Consider the following 24,416-nt stretch of genomic DNA (forward strand, 5'->3'; position numbering starts at 1 on the left):
AGAAGATACACAAAGAAGGTATATGAATATACTTGAAATTGTTAGTTATTAGAAAAATTCTATTCAAAACCACAATGAGATATGACTTTACATCTACTAGAATGGCTGGAACTTAAAAATTGAAATGTATCAAGTGTAGTCAAGAATGTAGAGAACCTGGAACCCTCATACATGTGGGTGGGGATATAAAATAGCACAGTCACTGTGGAAAACTTTTTGGAGGTTCCTAAGTAAGTTAAACATAGAATTACCATATAATCCAGGAATTCTCCTAGGTATAGACCCGAAAGAATTGAAAACAGGTGTGCAAAAACTTCTATAAGAATGTTCATAGCCAAATGGTGGGGAAAGTCTAATGTCCATAAACAAATGAATGAATTAGAAAAAAGTGGAATATCCATATAACAAAATTTTATACACACACACACATTATAATATATATATAACAGAAATTCTGAGACATGCTGCAATATGTGTGAACCTTGAAAACATTATGCTAAGTGAAGGAGGCCAGACACAAAAGGTCACATGTTGTAGGATTCCATTTACATGAGGTGCCCAGAATAGGCAAATCAAAAGAAATAGAAAACAGATTGGTGGTTGCCAGGGCTAGGGTAGGGGAAAACAGAAAGTAACAGAAAACTGCTTAATGGGTATAGGGTTTTCTTTTGGGGTGATGAAATGGTTGTGGAACTTGATAGCGGTGATGGTAGCACAATGCTGTAAATGCACTAAATGCCACTAAATTGTATATATTAAAATATTTTATTTTATGCTATTTAAATGTCAATTAAAAAAGAGGCAGTGATGTATATTAAAATGTGGATGAACCTTGAAAACATTAATGTGAGTGAAAGAAGCCAGATACAAAAGGCCACATATTGCATGATCCTATTTACATGAAATATCTGAAACAGGCGAATGCATAGAGGCAAAAAGCAGATTAGTGGTCCCCAGGAGCTACAGGGGAGGGGAAATGGGGAGTGACTGCTTAACAGACACATGGGATTTGCTTTCAGGGTGATGAAAACACCCTGAAACTAGATAGTGGTGATGACTGCATAGCATTGTGAATGTACTTAATGCCGTTGAGTGATACACTTTAAAATGGTTAAAACGATAAATTTTATGTTATGTATATTTTACTATATTTAAAAAAAAACACAGAGTGGTTCTGAGCGCTCCACCAACCCTTAAGGGCACAGCGCTGAGCACAGCACTGTGCACTGTGATTAGGGTTTGTTTCTAATGTGATGAGTCTGTGCATATGAAAAAAGGTTTTGAGGGAAGTTTGAGGGGAGAACGGGCAGCTGAGCCAAGACATCCAGGAGGTGCTGACAATGGAATGAATGAAACCCAAATGAAAAGAATACTGGGATGGTTTCTGGGGTCTGGTGTTGACAAAGAGCAAACCAATCAGGGCTGGGAGCTTTTTGGCATCCCAAGGGCAGATGAACCATTTCTACCTGAGAGCTTTGTCCAGCAATCTCCATGGGACCAGAATTAATCGCTGAGCCCAGAAAACGTCTTCCAAACATTTTCTCTACTTCCAAGGGATCAACAGCTGCATGGGTGCTTTGGCCATTTGAACGCAGTAACACAGAATTTCTCTATCAAGATCACTGGGTCCAACTTCCTCAGCTTCAAATGAAGGGAAGTGAGGCCCAGAGAGATGAAGTGACCTGTGCAGGGTCACCAAGAAGAACTGGCCCTAGAACCCAGCCTCTTGGGACTCCCAAAGAGGAAATGCATTGATGGCCAGGATGTGGTTATTTCTGGCATATGAGTCAAGCATGCCAGCAGCAAGGCCTGCAGGTTTGGGGTGGTCTCACCCAGGGGGACCTCAGGATTCTGGAACAGGGAAGAGAACAGACTGTGCTCTAGCCCACCTACTCTGGTCCTGCTGATAGCAACAGAATTCACAGACATAGCTTTTCCAGGGGCTCAGGAAGACGATCCTACTCAAGGCAGTGGAAGAATAGGAAAGGGGGAAAGGAGAGCCCTTGACCCACAGCAAGCAGCAGCTACCCTGGAAGGAGTTTGCCATGTACGGTATGACAAGGCTCACTGGAAGCAAGGCTGAGCAGAGTGTGATGAATGGATTCATTTACAGTCAGAGAAACAATAGGACTCCTTTGACAGGGTGCTTAAATTCTGAATTCCCAGTTCAGTCGGAGAGGAGGCCAAATGAAGTGAGAGGGGACTGCTGCTGGGCAGCCTGAGAGTTCAGAGAGCTCCCTCTCCTCCAAAGGTATGGGCCACTAAGTACCTAGAGGTTTTATTATTAAATGAGGCTCCCTTCCATCCCCCATCTCCTACTCTCTGCTGGAGGAAACAATCCTAGAAGGCATAAAAATGGTGCCAGAAAGAGGGCCCTAAATGGAGGTGAAGCGGCCCTGAACCCAGGCCTGGCTTTGCCACCAAATTCCTTTTGTGACATTAAATTGAGTCACACCATCTGTTCCTACAAAGAAGGGACAAGAATGTCTGGCTTAGTGTCTCCTCTCTTTGACGTATCATCCAACTCAGAGTGCAGAACCTGGAATAAGTGCTTTGCCCTCTCTGGCTTCACAGCCTTGCTGCCAAATGAGTTGGGCATCTGGTCCAGCCCCACTGCCTACTGGGGAGTGAATGACAGGACCGGGGCTGCAAGGTGACTTCTTCTTCTTCTTTTTTAAGTTTATTCATTTATTTTTGAGAGACAAAGAGAGAGGCAGATAGAGAATCCCAAGCAGGCTCCACTCTGTTAGTGCAGAGCCCAACACGAGGCTCAATCTCACAAACATGAGATCATGACCTGAGCCAAAATCAAGAGCCAGATGCTCAACTCACGGAGCCACCCAGGCGCCCCTCCAAGGTGACTTCTTGATGCACTGTTTCCCACCCAGACATCCTCCAAAGAGAGCCTTCTCTGACCTGGACAAATGCTTAATGTCCTGAAGAACCTGTGACCAGGCTTCTCTGGTCAGGTGAAAAGCCAAAGTAAATAATCAGGCCTGTTCAAACCCAGAAATTTTCTGGGGCTGAGTTGTTGGGGAGAAGGGGCAGCAGCAAATAAAAGGATACTACACGAAGGAGGATCCATCACAGAAGGTGTAATGCAACTTGATGACCTTCTTGGATGTCTTAGACTCCTGAGAATGTTGGCTGAAGTGAGGCTGTTGGTGGGCAGGAGGCTGGTGAGGGGTGGGAGTGGAAGTCTGAGCACCTGGAGGGTGAGGGGTCTGAGCGTCCCCTTTCGGGGCTGACATTAGATGAGAGGGCATCTTTGCCCTGTAGTTGCGAAAGATCATGGGGTAGGAGAAATTCCTCCCTTTCCACGAGGCCCTTTCAGCTTCTCTGCAGGGAAGGAGACCAACATATCTTCTAGCCACTTGGCTCTTACTCACCAGGAACACTGTCTCTATAGCCCCTGCCCAGCTCCCAAGACTCTTGTCCCATTTCTCTGTCCCCAAAGTACCTGTGCCCACCCCACTCCCCCTCATCCTAAAGGCAGTACTTAGGAAGAACTGGGAAGGCCTTGGTACCCCTCTGAAACCATTCCTTGCCTGATTTCCACTGTAAGCAATGGGATGAGGACCCATGGAGTGGGACTGAGTACAGAAGGGGAGTCTGGAGAGCAGGGTCTGGGGACTCTGCTCACTCCCCACTCCTGAGGTTACAAAGAAAGAGCTTCCATCCAGAATGTTACAGTAAAGGGCAAACTGGGTAGCTTCCCTTCTCCCATGTTCTTTAGCTGCAATGATGGCCCATGGGAGCCCAAGACATATGCCTTAGATGGGGCTAGGTTTTAAATCCTTTATGGCCCATGGTCTGAGCCTTTAGAGAAATGTAGACTAACTTACTAGGACTTGTGAGACCCCAAATCATAGATATCATTAATCACCCAGGTCAATGTTTTTTGTTTGCTCTGAGAGGATTTTTGCTGCTGCTGCTGCTGCTGCTGTTGTAGGAAAACATCTGACAAATTGTGTTAAGAAATAAACATTCAAGGGGCGCCTGGGTGGCGCAGTCGGTTAAGCGTCCGACTTCAGCCAGGTCACGATCTCGCGGTCCGTGAGTTCGAGCCCCGCGTCAGGCTCTGGGCTGATGGCTCGGAGCCTGGAGCCTGTTTCCGATTCTGTGTCTCCCTCTCTCTCTGCCCCTCCCCCGTTCATGCTCTGTCTCTCTCTGTCCCAAAAATAAATTAAAAATGTTAAAAAAAAAAAAGAAAAGAAATAAACATTCAAGTCACAAAGCCTAAAAAGTGTAAGGAGCCCTGCAAAAGGTGAGGAGGCTAAGATCAATGACCTGGTGTCAGGTCCACCAAATTGTGGGACCTCCGGCAATAGCTTATTGGCTTGCTCTGGCTACTGGTTTCCTCATCCGCAAAATGGGCATACCCCTTCTTCCTCATCAGGTTATAGTGAGGGCTGAAAAGGACTGTGAGTGGTGAGAGCGTAGGGACATGAATGCATATGAGGGATGGCCATCACCCCATCACTGGTCACTGTCGTTGGGGGCACTGGGCAGCTGGCACTTCCTGGCCCTGTTCAGACACTTCCGTGAATTCCCCGTCATGCACACACAGGTAGCTGGCAGCCATACCCAATGTTCGCGTCTGTCCCCAACCACCCAGGCGCTCACATAAGGCGACACATCTCCTGCAGCTTCTCTCGGGCCTCAGGGCAGGGGTCGCTGAACTCCATACTGTCAGAAGCAGAGTTTCTGAGTCCTCGTTGGAGGGGTGACATGGTTATGTCTTCGAAGTTTTTTGATCTGCCTGTGGCTGGAGAGGAAGAAGTTAGAGAGGGGTTCTAGAGGATGGTTTCTTAAGACGTCATGTTCACATGGGGGTGAGGTGGCAGGGAGCACTTCTCCTGATAGTCAAAATAACGGGGGGCATCATTCATGCTTCCTGGGGATGGGAATCCCTGGCATGTCACTATAACACAGAGACACTGCTCTGTGAGTCAACTAAGAATGTGTTAGGAACAGGCATGTGCAGAGTGGCATACCCAGCTATGTTTCCCCAGGACAGCCTGGGCCTGGGGCTGCCATGCATGCTGAAGTGATTCCCTTTTGACACTTCTGATTAAAGACAGAAAATCTCAGTTCCAACTCAATTGGCTGCAACACTTCTCCGACGCTGGCTAATCTTGGGCCTTCTGCAGAGGGCAGTGTGTATCGACAGACTGAGACTGCATTTTTTTTTTTTTTTTTTTTTTTACATATTGTGGTAAAATACATGTAACAAAAATTTACCGTCCTAACCATTTTTACATGTACAGTTCAGTGATATTAAATACATCCACACTGCTGTGCAACAATCACTATCATCTACCTCTATAACTCCCGTTTTGTAAATTAAAGCTCTTACCCATTAAATAGTAACAACTCCCCATTCTCTACTCCCCCCAGCCTCTAGTAACCATCACCTTACTTTCTGTCTGAGTCTGACTATTCTAAATACCTCATATAGGTAGAGTCATATAGTACTTATCTTTTTGTGATTAGCTTATTTCACTTAGCATAATGTCCTCAAGTTTCTTCCACATTATAGCATGTGTCAGAATTTCCTCCCTTTTAAAGGCTGAGCAATATTCCGATGTGTATGTATAGACCACATTTTATCCACTCATCCATTGATGGACACTTGGGTTGCTTCCATGTTTTAGCTATTGAGAATAATGTTGCTAGGAACATGGATATATATATATCCGTGTATATATATGTATATGTGTATATATACGTATATATATATATATATACGTATATATACACACACACATATATATATATATCCGTATAATGTGTATGTTTCCAATTTGAACGTCTTTTATTCCTTTTCTTCTCAATCTTGCTTTGGCTAGAACTTCCAGTTCTAAGTTGAATATAAGGGGTGAACTTGGGTACCTTTTCCTTGTTCCTGATCTTAGAAGAAGAGCTTTCCATCTTTCATCACTGAATATGATGCTTGTTCTATGTTTTTCACATATGACTTTTACCACGTGAAGGTAGTTTACTTCTATTCCTAGTTTGTTGAGTGTTTTTCAATCATGAAAGGGTGTTGAATTGTCAAATGCTTTTTCTGCACTGAGATGATCATGTGGTTTTTTTCCCCTTCACTCTGCGATTGAGTTTTGTTATTGAACCATGTTTGCATTCCAGGAATAAATCCTTCTTGGTGTCATGCTGTATAATCCCTAATGTACTATTGAATTCCGTTTGCTAGTATATTGTGGAAGATTTTTGCATCAATGTTCATAAAGGACATTGTCTGTGGTTTTCTTTTGTTGTAGTGTCCTAGTCTGGTTCTGGTATCAGGGTAATGCTGGCCTCACAGAAGGAGTTGAGAAGTGTTCCCTCTTATTTTTTTGTTAAACTTTGAGAATGAAGAATAATTGTAATTAGTTCTTTAAATGTTTGGTAGAATTCACCACTGAAGCCATCAGGTCTAGGGTTTTTCTTTGTTGGTAGGTTTTTGATTACTGATTTAATCTCCATAGTATTTATAGATCAACATTTTTCTACTTCTTCCTGAGTCTTGGTAGGTTTTGTGTTTCTAGGAATCTATCCATTCCATGCAAGTTATCTAATTTGTTGGTATATGATTGTTCATTTTCTCTGTTCTAATCTGTATTTTTTACCTTGTCTAGCTTTGGTTTTAGTTTCTTCTTTTTCTAGGTCCTTAACTTGTGAAGTTAGGTTATTTGATGTCTTTCTTATCTTGTCTTTAATGTAAGCACTTAAAACTGTAAATTACCCCCTTAGTACTACTTCTGCTGCATCCTGTAAGTTTTGGTATATTGTATTCTAATTTTTATTCATCTCTGTTTTCTAATTTCTCTTGCAATTTCTTCTTTAATCTGTTGGTTGTTTAAGAATGTGTTATTTACTTTCCACAATTTTGTGGTTTTTTTCTAGTTTTCCTTCGTTATTGATTTCTAACTTCATCCCATGGTGGTCCGAAAAGATACTTTGTATATCCTTTTTAATTGATTGAGACTTAAAATCTGTGGCCTAACATATGGCCTATCCTGAAAAATCTCCCATGTGCACTTGAAAAGAATGTGTATTGTTTTGTTGTTTGTGCTCTAATTGGTTTATTTCCTCTCTTTCCTTACTTATCTTTTGCCTGGTTGTTTTTCCATTATGGTGAGTAGGGTATTGAAATTTTCAACCACTATTGTAGAACTGTCTTTATTCTGTCAGTTTTTGCTTCAGCTATATATATTTTTTTGCATCAGATATTTATATGGTCTGTCATTAGGTGCATAAACATTTATAATTATTATATCTTCTTGTATTGAAACTTTTATTAATACCAGTGTCCTTTTTCTCTTATAAACTTTTGAGAGAGAGAGAGAGAGAGAGAGAGAGAGAGAGAGAGAGAACGTGCATGCTCAAGCAGGGGAAGGGGAGAGGGAGAGAGAGAATCTCAAGCAGGCTCCATGCCTAGCACAGAGCTCGACATGAGGCTTGATCTCAACAATTGTGAGATCATGACCTGAGCCAAAATCAAGAGTCGGATGGTCAACCAACTGAGCCACCCAGGTGCCCCTCTTATAATCTTTTTTGATTTAAAGTCTATTTTGTCTGATACTAGTATTGCTACCCCCGTTCTCTTTGGTTAATATTTGCATAGAATATCTTTTCTCCATCCTTTTACTTTCAACCTGTTTGTGTCCTTGGATCTCAAGTGAATCTCTTATAGATAGTACATCATTGGATCATGTGCTCTAATCCATTCTGCCAATCTCTGTCTTTTGATTGGGGAGTTTAATCCATTCATATTTAAAGTAATTACTGACAAGGGATTTCTGTCATTGTACTTTTTGTTTACTAGATGCCTTATGGCTTTGGTCCCTCAGGTCCTACAATACTGTTTTGTGTTGATTGTGTGATAAGATATTTAAATTCCTTTGTCATTTGCTTTTTTGTGTATTGTATAGCTATTTTCTTTGTGGTTACAATGAGGGAAACAGTGGGGATTACATTTAACATCCCAAAGTTCTAACACTCTAATTTGAATTTTTATCAGCTTAACTTACAAAAACTCTCCTTTAACAGATTCATTCCCACCTCTTTCAGTTGTTACAAGATTATATCTTTATAATTTTTTAAATGTGTATTTATTTTTAAGAGAGAGAAAGAGACTGAGTGTGAACAGGGGAGTGGAAGAGACAGAAAGGGAGACACAGAATCTGAAGCAGGCTCCAGGCTCTGAGCTGTCAGCACAGAGCCCAACGTGGGGCTCGAACCGCGAGACCATGACCTGAGCTGGTCAGACACTTAACTGACTGAGACACCCAGGTGCCCCAACAAGATTACATATTTATTTAGTATATGCACCAAAACATAAACTAACGATTTTTTAAAAATGTATTAGTATTTTGAATTATGTAGAAAACAAGATTTGTAGTTAACCAAAGTTACAGTAATACTAGCTTTAAAACTAATATTTTTTTCTTTAAATGTATAAGTCTTTTAAATCCTTTTGAAAAACAGAGGCATCTGGGGGGCTCAGTTGGTTTAGCATCCGACTTTGGATTAGGTCATGATCTCACAATCTGTGACTTCGAGCCCCGCGTCGAGTTCTGTGCTGACAGCTCAGAGCCTGGAGCCTGCTTCAGATTCTGTGTCTCCCTCTCTCTCTGCTCCTCCCCTACTTGTGCTCTGTCCCTCTGTCTCTGTCTCTCTCAAAAATAAAAGGAAAACACTTAAAACATTAAGATAAATAAATGAATAATGTAAAAAACAAAAAGTACAGTTATGAACCAATTACAATAATACTAGCTTTTATAATTGCCCATGTATTTTCTTTTATCTGGGAATGTTTTAATATCTCCCTCACTTTTGAAGGACAGTTTAGCTGAATATAGGATTTTTGGTTGATAGGTTTTTTTTCTTTTATCACTCTGAATATACAGCCCTGGTGCCTTGTGGCCCCCAAAGTTTCTGATGAGAAACCTGCTGATAATCTTATTGAGAATTCCTTGTATATAATGATTTGCTTTTCTCTTGCTGCCTTCCAGATTCACTGTCATTGTCTTCTGAAAGTTTGATTATAATGTGTCTTGGTGTGGGTCTCTTTGAGTTCACGTTACTTGGAGTCTGTCAAACTTCTTTGGTGTTTATACTCATGTCTTTCATCAAACTTGGGACTTTTCATTTCCTCAAATATTCTTGCTATCCCTTTCCCTCTTCTCCTTCTGAGACTTCCACAATGTGTATGTTATTCTCCTTGATGGTGTCCCACAGGTCCCTTAGGCTCTGTTTACTTTTTAAAAATCTGTTCTTCAGATTTAATCATTTCAATTGTTCTATCTTCAAATTTGCTTATTCTTTCTTCTGCCTGCTCAACTCTGGGTGGCAATGTTTTGTGCTTATTGCACTTATTTTCACAGTTATAACCCTGTGGCAGGTGTCAGCTGGTATAAGGATTTGGTGACATGAACTTGTGGAGATAGTCCTCCATGACTAAAATTCCAGAGGCATCATTTCAGGTCCACATGTTTCTGAGCCTCTGCTGCCCACCCAACTGGAGCCACATGCTCTCTCTTAATATATGTAGGCTCAACTTCATCCTGGTTTCAAGAATGAAAATGAGTTTCAAGCCAGGGCCACTGCTCAGGCTCCAGCTGGGTCCTGAGTGCCTCAAAATGAAGTCTTCCTCACTGTCAGCCAACTCTTCGGCTTTCTGGCTGGTACTTGGATACCATCTCTGGTATCTGCCACTATGAGTGGTTTCTGGTCCCTTTTGCCACTCCTCCTGCCACCCAAGACCAGAGACTTGGCCCTGAGTCCCAGCTAGCAGCTGGCTGACCTCCTGAAACATCTTCTAGTCTGACCATTCATGTCTGGCTTGGCCCTAGTTGCCTTGGATCCTTGAGGGTGATATCTTTTCACTCCAACCAGGAACCATTTTTTTTTTTAATTTTTTTTTTAACGTTTATTTATTTTTGAGACAGAGAGAGACAGAGCATGAACGGGGGAGGGTCAGAGAGAGAGGGAGACCCAGAATAGGAAGCAGGCTCCAGGCTCTGAGCCATCAGCCCAGAGCCCGATGCGGGGCTCGAACTCACGGACCATGAGATCGTGACCTGAGCTGAAGTCGGAGGCTTAACCGACTGAGCCACCCAGGCGCCCCAGGAACCATTTTTTGACAGACTTCTCTCAGTTCTCCTTCTGTAAAGTTGGGATACTTTCAAAAAATAGCTATTGTTCCCTCAGGGAGTAAACTCCTGAAGCCTATCTACTCCAAGTCTGCTTGGTCCTAGAACTGCAAAGGGGGCAGTTGGTAAGGTGTGATAGCACATGTGCATGAACAGAGAGCAGAGGTCCAAAATTCAAAGTGGCCTAAAACCAGAATAACTGTACAACATATACAAACTGGGAAAGTTTTTAGAGTGAAAGCGGGCATCATTAAATGTTATGTCAGAACAATAAGCATAAACTGGGACATTCCTGGGCAAAACAGGTCTACATGGTCACTTACAAACTATTAGAGAAAGTTAATCATCCATTCTGGCATGTATGTATGAGACTAATTTCTAAACATATCAAGAACCTATAACAGATGCAACACCACGAACATACATCTAGTCAGAATGATGCACATCATGACAAATCACATTTTGGTGGGGTAGCAGAGGAAAACAGCCGGACAGACAAAGAGGCCAACAGAAGGCATCACCTGCAAGATCATTAGGAGGAAAAATCATGAAATCACAGTTTATCTTGAAGATACTTTGTCTTCTCTCAAAGGGATTCTGTTGATTTAGGGCCAGCTCAGGAGTGGATATAATAAAACCAGGAGCACATAAATTGGGATGCTGGAAATGATGCTGTGGGTTATTGAACCACAGTGACAGAAAGCACATCAACAGAGGTAAAGGAGCTTGGGAAACGAGAGGGGGAAGCTGGATCTACTCCAAACAAGGAAGCTGAAGATGTCAGTTCCATTTGGGAAGGTGTTCTTTGTCTTAGAGTCCTCATGTATACCCCCAGGATTTAGAACAGTGAATGATAACTAGCAATTGTTCACTAAACATTTGTTCACTAACTGAAGACACAGGAGGAGCTTGATATGGAGAATGAGGCCTGGAGGAAGGCAAATCACATAGTCAGCAAGAGGCAGGGTCAGAAATAAAATGCAAACTTCTCAACTTCCAGCCTTACCTCCAGTGTCTGTGAGAATCAACTGGACAATCTTTGAGCATTCCCACCTTTTGTTGATCCTTCCACCACCTACTTTGCAAGTACAGTCCTCCCTGCCTACCCCATTCCACCATCTGCCATCACAGCTGGTTGGGGAGAAGGTAACTGGAAATTCCATGAGACTTTGCCTTGCCACTTCCACTCCCAACTTATTTCTCGGAGGTTCTGGCTGCATGGTTGCTGCTATACTATCTGGTCTACTGCCACCTGTTCTTTGTCTTAAGCCTTTCTTTCTGTTGTGTGTCTCCTCCGTGGGATAGCAGGTCCCTCTATGTCTTTCTCTTCTTTCTGCATGAATCAGCCCACTTTGGGACATGCTGTTAGGTCTGGTATCCAAATACATCTCTTCAGATACTCGTTCCCCCACTGGCTGTGTGAGTAGGAGCAACATAGATCTCTCTCTTGATAGAGGGGGTGAGTTTGGGATACTGAGGGGGATGGAAGATGTAGGTTTGATAGGGATGTTGTCCTGTGTGAAGGGAACCACATCACCAGGAACAGAGGGCACGTAAAACAATCAAATGGTGAGACTGCACTGTGGAGTGACTGGGTTGAGATGTGTCAACTTTTATGGGAAAGAATCTGTGTCAATAGCTTCTGCCAACAGGCAGGACAGCCATGTACCCTTCCTATCAGAAAACTAAATCAAAGCATCTCATCAACCTGCACTGGGAATCCTCTATCCCCTCCCCCACCCCCTCCCCCAAAGATGGGCTAAGAGCTCTTTGCTGGAATCCTCTGTTACCTGTTTTCTTCTTGACTTCCCTTCCAGTTGAGAGGGAAAAGCTCAGACAGCCAGTAGATGACTCGTAGACAAGCTGGTAAGGTGAGTTCACACCCATGGTTGGAGTGCTCACAGAGGAATCTGGAGTGGAAGATGGAGGAACTCTTTTTTCAACTTTTCAATTTTTCTTGTAACCAAAAATTTAGTATTACATTTTTTGTTCTGACAGTATGGTAGAGTAGATATTCTAAAGTGCCCTGATTGCTACAAAACAACCACATCTTGGAAGAAAAAGACTTTTTAATGCATGAGCAGGCTCAGAGTAATTAAGGGGAATCTTTAAGATTCCTTTCCGACGGTACCCCTCACCCTACTATAGTATCCCTCAAGACAGTAATGACACCAGCACAGGGAGCCGGGATCAGCAAGCACAGAAGGTGATGGTATTATTGCGAGGGCAAATGCAGGTATAAGTGCGGCGCTAGGTGGAGGGAATAAACATTGGGCCAATTATTCTCTATCTAGGACACTGAAATCAGATGCTTCTTCAACAACAAATCAGGCTCTTGCAGAATCACACTGTTTCACATAGAATCATTTGATATCCGACCACTTGAGAATTAAAATTTAGCACCCCCATCACTGGCGGAAAATCGTGATCATACTTACATAAACTTCATCAAATCATTGACTCATTCTTTACCCAAATATGGTCATTTCGCTGGTTAGGCATGAAATTGTTAGGAAATGTTAAGCAACTTATCATGGTTCATTCAAATTCCTAAAGAAAATGGCAGACCTGACCTAAATAGATAAAGACTATAACCAGAGACTGCACACGTGCAAATAATAACCTTCACTAGTGATACAAAAGTTAAGATCAGGATAACTTTCAGTACCTTCTAAGTTAGCAGAAATGAACTGACAACAGCCAATACTGGTAAAGATGGGATAAAACCAGTCAACCATGCTGGTATAGGCAAAATCCATCTAGAAAATAGTATTTGGTAAGAGCTGTACACATATTGAAACTTTCTGCCCCAATAATCCCTCTTAATCAATCTTAACCAATAGAAACTGAACTTGCATATTGCGATGCATATTATACTAATAGTAGGAAACTGAAAACCTAAGCATTTGGTTAATAATAGAACCTGAACATTAAAAGTCTACAATGAATTAAAGCGACAATTATTAAAATATATAGCTATGTTGGCAAACATTTGTCTCTCAGTTAAGGAAACTGAGAGGCAGGAAAATTGTAGTATATATATATATATATATATATATATATATATATAGAGAGAGAGAGAGAGAGAGAGAGAGAGAGAGAGAGAAACCAAAAAGGAGATTACAAAAATGAAAAATAGGAATTATGTAAATAAAGATGGCAAGATTATTTGTTTTCCTTTTTTGTATATGTTTTACTTAGTAATATTGCCAACAACTGAAAATCAAGGAGCAGTCCAGTTTTCTTTCATGACAAGGCAGACTAGTATGTACTGGAAAGGAGAAAAGGCAGGAAGCAGGCTTATCACTAAGGAAATGCTTCCTTAAGCAAAGGGTATATTCTGGCTGTAGCTTTAAGGGAAGACTACTCCAGACCCAGTTACAGCTTTGGTCTACCTCATGCAGTAAGAGGGTCCAGAAAAGCAAATGTCATGTAAAATACGTCAACAGCATTTGGATCTTCTTTTTAATGCCCTGTAAGAGCTAATTCAAGTCCTTCTAGGATTAATGCTTTTCCAAAAAGAACAGATCAGTCCTTCATTTATATTTTGTTGGTTAGGTTTTTTTTTTTTCCCCAAGCTCTAGGCTTGTTTAAAGAGGAGCATCTGGAACAGACATGCCAGCAAGTGAGAGATTTCTTAGGGAGTGTGGTGGAACACTCCTGCTAATGTAGCAGGATGCAGAAATCATCAAAGCCTTTCCAGAGTTCAGCTCAGTTCTCTGCAAATTCTCTTCCACCATATTAACCACAACCCAGAAGGGAGGCAGGAAGCCACTGAATCATGGGTGAACGTCTGTGACCCTGCAAGAATGCTCAAACACCTTATGGGGTGGAATAGTAATGGTGACAACCATTTCTTTTTCAAGGTAAGGGAATGCTACATTCAGGTAGGGGAGCATCTTGGGCAGGTCTGAGGGTGAGCCACTGGGCCAGGTGGGACTTTCCTACCCATGCAATAGACCAGCAGGCAGTGTCCCCCACAAATGAGATGGATCTCTAAGCTCCACACAGAATGCAAGATGCAGGACTCCATGCATGCTGGTAACCATCTGTGTATATAGTTACAGCATAGAGGGCCAGTGTTTTCATGGCATAGCTGATCCTGAGCAGCATGCGCAAAGAGTAAATTCCCTTAAAACAAAGACCTCCAGGTCATGGTAAATAGTGCAGAGGTGGGGGTGGGGGAGTCCAATTGGAATTTTATTTTAGAAAATGAAAACAAACTCGAAAACCAAAAAATAAATAATCCAATTAAAAAATGGGCAGAAAACATGACCAGACATTTCTCCAAAGACAACCAGATGGTCAAGAGACACATGAAGACAAATAAGCAGAAGGAAAAAAGAGAGACAGACAGACAAACAAAGAAACAGACTCTTAAGTACAGAGAACATGCTGATGGTTACAGAGGGGAGGTAGGTGGGGGAGGGGTGAAATAAGTGAAGAGCTCTGAACAAGGCATAGGATTGCTGACTCACTATATTGTACACCTGAAACTAACACAACACTGTATGTTAAATATACTGTAATTAAAATTAAAAACTTCATAAAATTTAATAAAAGAAAAAAAAAGCATACTTGGATCGAGGCTTAGGAAAAAACCCCAAAATTTATCAAAATAACTTTATTTTACCTTGTATTTAACAAAAGTTTGTTGATTTCGTAAGCACACGCTAATTCTCATAAGCAATAAAAATGACTGTGTCATTTTTTTTTTTTATTTTTTGAGGTGGGGTGATTTTCTTTTTTCCTGAATGGTTGTAGGATAGCAATAAAACAGGAGTACCTTCCTGTTTTTCTTTGCAAAAATACCCAAGGGCTTTATCAGTTTTTACTTTTAACTGACCCCCAAGTCATCCTTTCTGCAAGGAGTCGCTGCCCCAGATGATTTTCCTGTCTCCAGTAGCTGATTGGTTTTGCCTCACTGTGCCATCGTCAGTGGCTTCGCATGGGGACTCAGCAGCTTTCCAACATCACTTCCACTGACTCCATGAAATCCTACATTTTTCCTGCAAGGCTGCCAATTTTATTATGCAATTTATTTGTACTGTACATGTATATTATCAGATGTTTAAGCTCTGACCTCCAAGGAAAGGTTTGTCCAAGATGGACAAACATCGAGTGGACGGGGAGAGATGCTATTTTATAGGGAGGGATGGATTTTACAGGTGAGAGTCAATGGTTGTGAGATTTAAATTTTTTTTACACTTCCCTATGAAACCTAACAGGCAGGATGACTTTCAGGCATCCAAAATGAACACAGGTGACCTTTGAACAACATGGGTTTGAACTGTGAGGGTCCACTTATATGTGAATTTCTTTCAATAACTATAGTACGGTCCTGTAAATATATTTTTTATTCCTTAGGATTTAAAAAAAATTTTTTTAATGTTTATTTTTGAGAGACAGAGAGAGAGAGAGAGAGAGCGTGAGCAGGGGAGGGGCAAAGAGAGAGGGAGAGGGAGACACAGAAAACGAAGCAGGCTCCAGGCTCTGAGCTGTCAGCACAGAGCCCAACACAGGGTTCGAACTCACAAGCCGTGAAATCATGATCTGAGTTGAAGTTGGATGCTTAACCGACTGAGCCACCCAGGCGCCCCATCTTCCTTAGGATTTTGTTAACAAATTTTCTTTTCGCTACCTTATTTTATTGTAAGAATACAGTATATAATACATATAACACACAAAGTATGTGTTAACTGTTTATGTTAACAGTAAGAATTTTGATCTACATTAGGCTATTAGTAGTTAAGTTTTGAGGGACTCAAAAGTTACATCTAGATTTTTTACTGCTTGGGGGGTCAGCACAAGGGTCAGTTGTACTTGTATATCCACCATGCTTAAGAGATACATTAGATACAACTGATTCACTGTGTCTCCCAGATCCTATTCCCCTCCACCCCTCTCTAATGCTCACTTCCTCCAACTTAGCATCCAGCATTCCCCTCCACGCTTTTATACTGTACCCAAAGCAATATTGCTTGTATTCTTTCAAATTTTATTTAAATAGTATCATACCAAATGTATCCTTCTCAAACTTGCTTTCTTTTATTTGCTTAACACTGTGTTTTGAGATTTTATCTATACTGATATGTGCATTTTAATGCTTATTTCATTTTGTATTATTTTTTTCTTTTTAATTGAAGTATAGTTGACATACAATATTATATTACTTTCAGGTGTGCAATACTGTGATTCAATATTTATGCACATTACAAACTGCTCATCACAGTAAGTGTGGTCGCCTCTGTCACATCTGACACATCTGTCACTGTAGTATTATTGACTACAGTCCCTATGCTGTACAAGTGCTTGATTTTTACTTCTCACTACGTTCCATTGTTTAAATAGACTATCAATTGTTTTCCTCCTATTGATGGACACTTATGTTGTTTTCAATTTTATTTTCTTTTGCCATTCCAAACAGTACTGCAATAAACATTCTGGTACAACTTCTTGCCCACGTGTGCCAAGTGTGACTAGCCAAGTGTGGCTAGTGGACTGATGAGAATCCATACCAGCCCATGGCCAGATGAGCACAAAAATTAAGAGTAAACATTTAGAAACCTCTGTGCCAATTTTACATTGCTGTCACATCACATTTTTGAAAACGTCAGTCCACGAGAGATAGAGATCGGCAATTTTACAAGTTGGTCCTTTACCACAGACAGTTTGAAAAGCACAGCCCTAGGGAATGACCTAGAAGAGAAGTTGCTGAGTTGTCACATGCTAGAGCATCGACCACCTTGCAGATACCATCAAACTGCTCTCCATGGGAACTGCACCGATTTCTATACTCACCTGCAGCATTTAAGAATCTCTGTTGCTCCAGAATCTCTCTGTTTGAGAATCCACCTCAACTCTTGGAGATGTCAAATGTTTAAACTGGGGATTTGACCTTTCTATTGCATTCTTAGTGGCACTATTCGAACTTCTAAGGGCTGAAGCTTGGGTACCCACCTTTCCCTGTCTTTCCGGCACCATAGCTACTTTTTCCAATTGTGCTGATCAGGTAGTCAAGAGCCATCTCCTTGGCATTGACGTGGAGGAGCAGGCTGGCCTCCACGAAGCGCCTTGTGATGTCCAGAGGATTGGCGCCTACTAAAGGAATCATTGAAGCAACTCATTTTCCTCCCAGCACAGGGCTAATGCTTCCAGGAAAAGACCTCTGTAAATGGCCCAGGAAATAAGGGTAGAGGGAAGCTCTATTCCTAGGGTAAGCAAGTGAGGGTCTTTTAATAGAAGGGTCTCCTTAATGGAAAGGTCTCGATTTCCCAAGACCTGTCAGGTGGCATTTTGCTCTCTACCCCCCTTACCCTTCTCTCTTCCTACCCACAGGCCAGGGTCCTGGTGCCATTAGTATTTAAAATAACATCTAGAAAGTTCTAGAAGCATCTAGAAGGCTCAATTACTGATATGGCTCTATCTTCCCTCCTTGATCTTGGGGTTACACCCTTACCATGGATGGTCTTGCTAAACACCAATCAGCCCTCTCAATTCACCCCCTCTTCCTGGGTGTTGCCTCTCTCCACCCTTCATTTCTACAAACTCCACCCTTCAGTGCCTCTGGCCTCACACTGTTCTCCACAGCCTACCTTCCAATCTGAGCTCAGTAATACTGGGGGAATGGGAGAAAAAAGTAGAGAACACTTTGGGGGGAGAGGATTACTCTTGAGGGGGGTTGTGGCACAGGGTTCTATTCCTATGGCAGACCCATGGCTGCCACCTATCCCTAGCATATTCTTATACACCTGGCTGGGGGGGCTATGGTGGCTGTGGTGGACACACACACATCGGTCTGGGTAGATCCTTCTGGGCTCAGAAAAAATGGAGAAGAATCTGGTGAGCCAGCCTTACCAGATACAGACTCCACCATGGCCTTCATCTTTAGGGTAAGCAGCTCTGTCAGCAGGTGGATGGACTGCCGCTGGAATTTCTGCAGGATTTCCCGGCTAGAGTGCACCAGATGGCCATGGGTGGGAGAGCGGGTGAAGCTGGCGGGCCCAGTGGGTGTGGGCAGTGACGGAGGTGGTAGTACTGGTGGGGGTGCCTTCTTCTGGACAGGGGTCTGCATGGAGGTTGATTCCATAAGCACCACAGGTGGGGATCCAATGCTGATCTCCAGGCCCAGGATGTCAGACGCAGTAGGTACCATGGGGTCAGCAGTGAGTTCCTCCCAAGTGAACTCAAAGATGTTCCTGATGCCCTTAGGTACAGAAATGCCTGCATTCCGGCAAATGATGAGCAGTTTGGAGATGCGGGCCAGCAGCCTGGGGGCCAAGGCTGTGTATTGCTGGTACAGTTCTCTGTTGCTCTTGATGTCGTTCATGTTGCTAGAGTATGCATGCTGCTAGGTAATACTGTCCATCTCAGATAAGATGGACCTTCAGCTGTAAAAAGTCAGAGCCCCCTGAGAGGTGAATGAGAGTGAAAAGTTCTTACCTAAGGTGAAGCCTTGGAGACAAACAGAATGGAAGTGCTGAAATGGCCTTTACAGGTCATTGAGCCAGTGGTCCTATCCAGGGAGGATAAGGAAGTAACTGGTCACTCCTCACACAGTAGGGCAAAGGGATGCCCCTCTTCCCTTTTCTTCCCAGAGACAGCAACAGATAAACCCACATTGATGAGTCGCTTTGGAAAGGGCCTTTGGGGATGACCAGATTCCAGAAATGGTTCCAGGGACAGTCATACAAACCAAGTACCTCTTGGGAGGGACCCTGCGGGGCTGGAGGAGTGGAAAGGATGGGGAAGGGCGAAAGGTTCCACCGTACCTTTTATAGTTAGAGACCTGAGAGCGAGAGATCTTCTTGTAATTTAGTAATAAAAATCTGCAAAGAACAAAAAGATGCTTTATTGGCTGTCTGGAGAGGGTGATGTGGAAGTTCCTGGTGGTGATGCAAGTGTGGGCATGCAATCATTCAACATGTACATCCAAGGGCAGACAGAGAATACATTTTCTCAATTCAATGACTAATATTGGCCACATTTCATCAAAGCAAGGTTTTAAGCAATTGATTGTAAGATGCACCATCGTACAAGAAAGAAAAAAAAATCAATGTAAGATGCCACTGACTACAAGACATATCACAATTTAAGAGATGTTAAAATGGGGGAAATGCCTATCTTAAAATCAATGAACTATAATAAATATTTCCCCACTTTAATAGAATTTCTTGAGGGCTCTGCATGCTCATCAAGTAGACATGTGTGGGGTAGCAAAGAAGCATATTTGTGTCTGGGTCATCTAAACACCATTAGTTGCTATGGTGGTTGTTACCCTTACTTCTAAATTGTGTTTTATTCATATTTTATCAATATATATCAAAAATAGACCACTGGTTGGAGTGCCTGGCTGGCTCAGTCAGAAGAGCATGTGACTCTTGATCTTGAGGTCACGAGTTAAAGCTCACTGAGTATAGAGATTACTAAGAAAAAAAAATCAACTTAAAAAAATGGAACACCAATTGAAGAGAGGGAGTGTGAAGAACAGTTTGATAAACACAAAAATAGCTGGGAAAATCCACAGATAGACTTCAAGGGTTTTGTAATCAGATCTGAAAGTTTCATTTATCTAATCAAAATGAACCCCATAAGGACATTCTTTAGTAGCATATCAGTCTAAAATACATTGACAAAAGATGTAAAGTCCACTTCTTAATCTTGCACTACACGAAAAGGATCATTTATTTCTTTTTAATTCCAGAGGGGCTTTGTGAGAATATGAGCCTCTGCAAAAGATGCTGAAGAATCCAGAACATGTCACAAAAGCTGACCTAAGGGAAGCTTAGAGCAGACGGGGTAGGGTCCTCCCCCACCACCTTTGCCAGCATTTTCCATGCCATGCAGGCCAGCTGCCCCTGTGGTCTGACTTCAGTGGCCCCCAACCAGCACACCAGTAACACCGGCTGAGGAAGGACTGCTGGCCAGTGCCTTCTGGCAATCCTTGTCACCACAGCCTTCCAATCATCACTTCTACCTTCCATCCTGACAACCACTCCCCCACGATGTCCAAGGTGCCTCTTCTCCTGCCAATCTTCCCTCTTTCATTTCTCAAACCATGCCCCCTGGAGCCACCCCAAAGTCACCCGTGGGGTATACAGCCAGCATATACCAGAGCACGCTCAGGGCCACGATCTGGTGCGACCACCCCGGGGTGAGATTATTCACTTTCCCAATTCACTGATGAGGAATCAGAGGCTTAGGGAGACAGAGCTCCTGATCAGGCAGGAGTTGCCTATATGCAAAGTCTTGGCACAGAAGCTGTCCAAGCACACTGTGATTTCCCCACGGCCTTCGAGCTGCCTCTGCCCATCTATCAGCAACAAAATCCCCAAGGAACAAGAGCTCCATAGAGCAAACCCTTATGACATCCTGGTTTACAGAGAAGTGGCTTCCTATGTCTATTTGCTGACCCCTGGCATCTCTATTCCTCAGCTTTGGAGACTCAGAAAAAAATAGTTCATATTTTAAATGAGAAGTCTGCAGAACAAAGAAACCACTCAGAATCTCCATCATCTGGGCAACCAGCCAGATGGATCTGACCCTGACCAAGCAAGGCAGATTTTTTTTTTTTTTTTTTTTTTTTTTTAAGCTAAGTCTCAAATGAAGAGAAGACAAATACAGTCCTTGAAATGTTAACTGGTTTGGGGAACTTCTCCCCACCCTCCCTACCAGTTCATTTCTTTTGAAGTTAACTTTGAAGATAAGTCTTACAAACAGATAAAAGCTGGTTTTTAAAGTGACTTTATTGAGGTATAATTCACACGCCATACAATTCACCCTTTTAAAAGTGTACGGTGGTTTTTAGTATATTCAAAGTTGTGCAATGAACACCACTATCTAATTTTAGAACATTTTCATCATCCCCAAGAGACATTCATTAGCAATCGCTCCCCATTCCCCCTCACTCCTAGGCAACCACTAATCTAGTTTCTGTCTATAGATTTGCCTGTTCTTGGCATTCCACATAAATGGAATCATACACTATGTTGTCTTTTGTGACTGTCTTCTTTCAGTCAGCATGTTTTCAAGGTTCATCCATGTCACAGAATGTGTCAGTACGTCATTCATTTTTATGGCAGAATAATATCCCATTATATGGATAGACCACAATTTGTTGATCCACTCATTATTTGACGGACATTTTGGTTGCTTCTACTTTGGGCTATCATGAATAGTAATACTATGAACACTCGTGTACAAGTTTTTGCGTGGATGGATGTCTTCACTCTCCTGGGTGTATATCTAGAAGTGAAATTGCCAGGTCATATGGCAACTCAATGTTTAACATTTTGGACCATCAGACTGGTTTCCAAAGTGGCTACACCACTTTACAGTCCCACCAGCAATGTAGGAGGATTGTAATTAATCCAGGTCCTTGTGAACACTTGTTACTATGTCTTTTTGATTCTAGAGCCATTCTAGAGGGTGTGAAGTGGCATCTCATTGTGATTCTGATTAGCATTTTCCTAATGCCTAATGATGGTGAGCATCTTTTTGTGTGTTTATTGACCAATTTATATCTTCTTTATAGAAGAGTCCATTTGCACCTAAAAGCTGTTTTTTTTAAAAGAAAAATGTCATTTAAAATTTGCTATTACCATACACTTATTATATTTACATTATATTTAAGTATGATAATATAATCAACATAAATATTATATTTATAATTTCTACTTACCTGTATTTATTGCCATATATTTATCTCTTCAAAATTCAGCTAGATGTGACTAAATTCTGGCCTCTGAAATGAAAGCAGAGCTTCTGGGTAGGACCCTGAGACATGTTTTTACAGGAAGCTACCTTCATGGACTTGCTCTTTCCTCACAGCCCTTCTCTTTCCTCCTCTCTGTAGCTCAAGCAACCAGGAGGTTACCTTGGAGAGGGAAGCCACGCATTAAAGGGGGCTGAGCAGAGCGCCAGAGCCTGGGCTCCTGATGACACAGCGACACCCCCACACCAACACTCGGCCACCGACCTCTAAACTGGTTTCACAGGGCAGAATGAACCACTTTATTCAGATCTCTATCCTTGCAGTCAAGTGTGATTCCTGACTGACAACCAGCCATGTTGGAACACCATCCCACCCTCCTTTCTATGTAAACATTTTTTATGATTTGGTCATTCATTTTTCCATCACTGAGACATGGGCCTTGCCCTCAACTAGCTCAACGTTTAACAGGCAGGTCGGACTTAGAACAAAATTGACTCATAGACTATAGGATAAGGGTCACACTACAGAAAAATATACACAGGCCATGAAAACCCAAAGAAAAGGATCTAATGGAAGCAGCACTGAAGATGGTTATAAAAGACGAGCGGAGGTTGCTACGCAAATGGGAAGGAGAAGGCATTCTAGGCAAAAGGAACAATATGTACATGGGAACAGAAGCATCGAAAGCATGGTGGGCTCAGAGCACTGCAAAACACATCAGCATGATTGGGGTCTATGGGAGAATAGTAGACAAAGTTGGAAAAGTGGTCTCGCATCAGATCACCAAAGGCCTTGCCAAAGAAGGTCATGCCAAAGAATTTGCATGTTATGCAATCAAATATTCAAATGTATTGTCTTTAATCACTAATTGTATCCCATGTGGCAAATCTCATCTCTGCAAATGAAGAGCAGGGGCCGTGTCTTCTCTCTCTTTCATAGTGTCCATATTATTAACTACAGTGCTGCTATAAGCAACTGAAAACTATTTGTGGCATCGAAGTCCCATGAATAGCCTGAAAGACCCATGCAGGTGGCCATAAGCAAAGTTTCAAGAAACACCTCCCACAAAGAAATGAAAGGATCATGCAATAAGTTTATAAAACATATAGAAGATGACCACAGGCCCAGGGGCTTCTTCATTCCATTTACTTACTGTCTGGCTGCTCTGTCCCAGAGGATAGATCTGAGGGGAGAAGCACGCACACAAAGCTACAATGACAAGTCAGAGTGCTCTCTGCAAGGCAGAACGGAAGCCCAGAGAAGATAGTTACCACTGGGTAGTGAAGAGCTTAGGCTAGGTGACCTTGAACCCAGCACTTGGATCTGTGTGATATTCTCAAGGGCACTAGTCCCCACCTCCCAGGACTGTGAGGAGTAAGTGCGGTGATGCACGTACAGGGTTGGCGCAACTCCTAGCACACAGTTAAGTGCTCAATGACTGTTAAATAGCAAACGGAAATTATTTGGAGCGGTCCAAAAAGGTTGCACGATGGAAATGACAGAAACTGCTCCGGAGACAAGCTGACTAGGAAACAAGGTGAGGAAGAGCATTCCAGGTGATGGGAACGACACTTGCTCAGGGCAGAGGCTCTAAACTGCCTGGCAAGTTTGGGGAACTGGAAGTAAGTAGAGCAGGTGATGGGTTAGTGTCGAGTGGGGAGGGGCCGTGCATGGGAGGGGCAGAAAGGGGCCAGCTGTAAAATGACGAGCCTGGACTTCATCTTGCAGGTGATGGGAAACCATGGAAGGACTGCCAGCAGAGGTGGCGTCTGTATTTTAGGGTACTCCTCCCAGGGGCTGGCAGTGTGGTGGGAAGGAGTGTAAGAAGCCCAGCTGCTGTAGAGATTAGCCAAGGAGAGGAACTGAATCACAGCACCCTGATTTCTGCCTACAGGACAAAGGGATTTCTAGTCCTTGGTGCACCCAGAAGGGTACTTGAAAAATACAGACACAGCAAGCTGAGCACAAGCAGAACACGGGTGAAAAGTGGGAAAGTTCTGAACAGGCTTTGGGAAAAGCAAGTGCATGTAATCAGAAGGAAGCTGGGCGGGGGGTGAGGAATCGGGTGTAGGTTTAGAAGAAAAACGGGCATCCTTCCTTCCCATTATTGGCACTGACCCAAGAATATGTCTTTTAGAAGTTTATACAGCTGTATACTTAAAAACAAAAAGCTGTAAACTTAGCCCTCTCAGGTCACCTGGTCCTGGCTTTCTTTGCTATTTTCTCTAGTTTCTGGCTGTCTGTAGTTTTAATCAGAAATGCTTTGATAAAGACAGAAAGCAGTGCAGATGTAACTGTGTGCCTGCAATCAGTGAGCAAGCCCAGCTTTAGGCTAGGACAGGCATGAGAATGAGCCCTCACTCAGTGCACAAAAGAGGTGGAGATGGGACTAGGAAAATTAACAGACACTGTCCTCTCTGCTATTCAATATAGAAAGCATGTTCTCGACAGATGCCTGAATTCTCTAGGCAGATGAGAAGAAGAAAGGGCTGAGCTGGAGAGAGAAGTGATCTGAGAGGAAGCAGAGTGGGGGCCAGCGCACATGA

At 42.5% G+C, this 24,416-nt stretch overlaps 1 protein-coding gene across 8 annotated transcripts in view; it reads right to left on the reverse strand.

Moving 5' to 3' along the window:
* CA2H3orf20 (chromosome A2 C3orf20 homolog) overlaps positions 1-24,416 on the reverse strand; it is a 95,043-nt gene that overhangs the window by 66,514 nt on the left and 4,113 nt on the right. For 4 of the 8 annotated variants that reach the window (XM_049641048.1, XM_049641052.1, XM_049641047.1 and 1 more), the window contains exons 2-8: positions 21,838-21,900; positions 18,929-18,985; positions 18,015-18,672; positions 17,118-17,258; positions 11,948-12,067; positions 4,627-4,768; positions 3,067-3,339 (exon numbers count right to left, since the gene is read on the reverse strand). In XM_049641048.1, coding sequence (XP_049497005.1) covers positions 3,067-3,339; positions 4,627-4,768; positions 11,948-12,067; positions 17,118-17,258; positions 18,015-18,486 — 1,148 coding nt within the window. In that variant the 5' untranslated portion in view covers positions 18,487-18,672; positions 18,929-18,985; positions 21,838-21,900. The remainder of the gene's footprint in view (positions 1-3,066; positions 3,340-4,626; positions 4,769-11,947; positions 12,068-17,117; positions 17,259-18,014; positions 18,673-18,928; positions 18,986-21,837; positions 21,901-24,416) is intronic. The other 4 variants (XM_049641054.1, XM_049641053.1, XM_049641051.1 and 1 more) reach the window with 3 other exon arrangements.

Source organism: Panthera uncia, chromosome A2 (genome assembly GCF_023721935.1).
Source record: "Panthera uncia isolate 11264 chromosome A2, Puncia_PCG_1.0, whole genome shotgun sequence".
Lineage (NCBI taxonomy): Eukaryota > Metazoa > Chordata > Mammalia > Carnivora > Felidae > Panthera > Panthera uncia.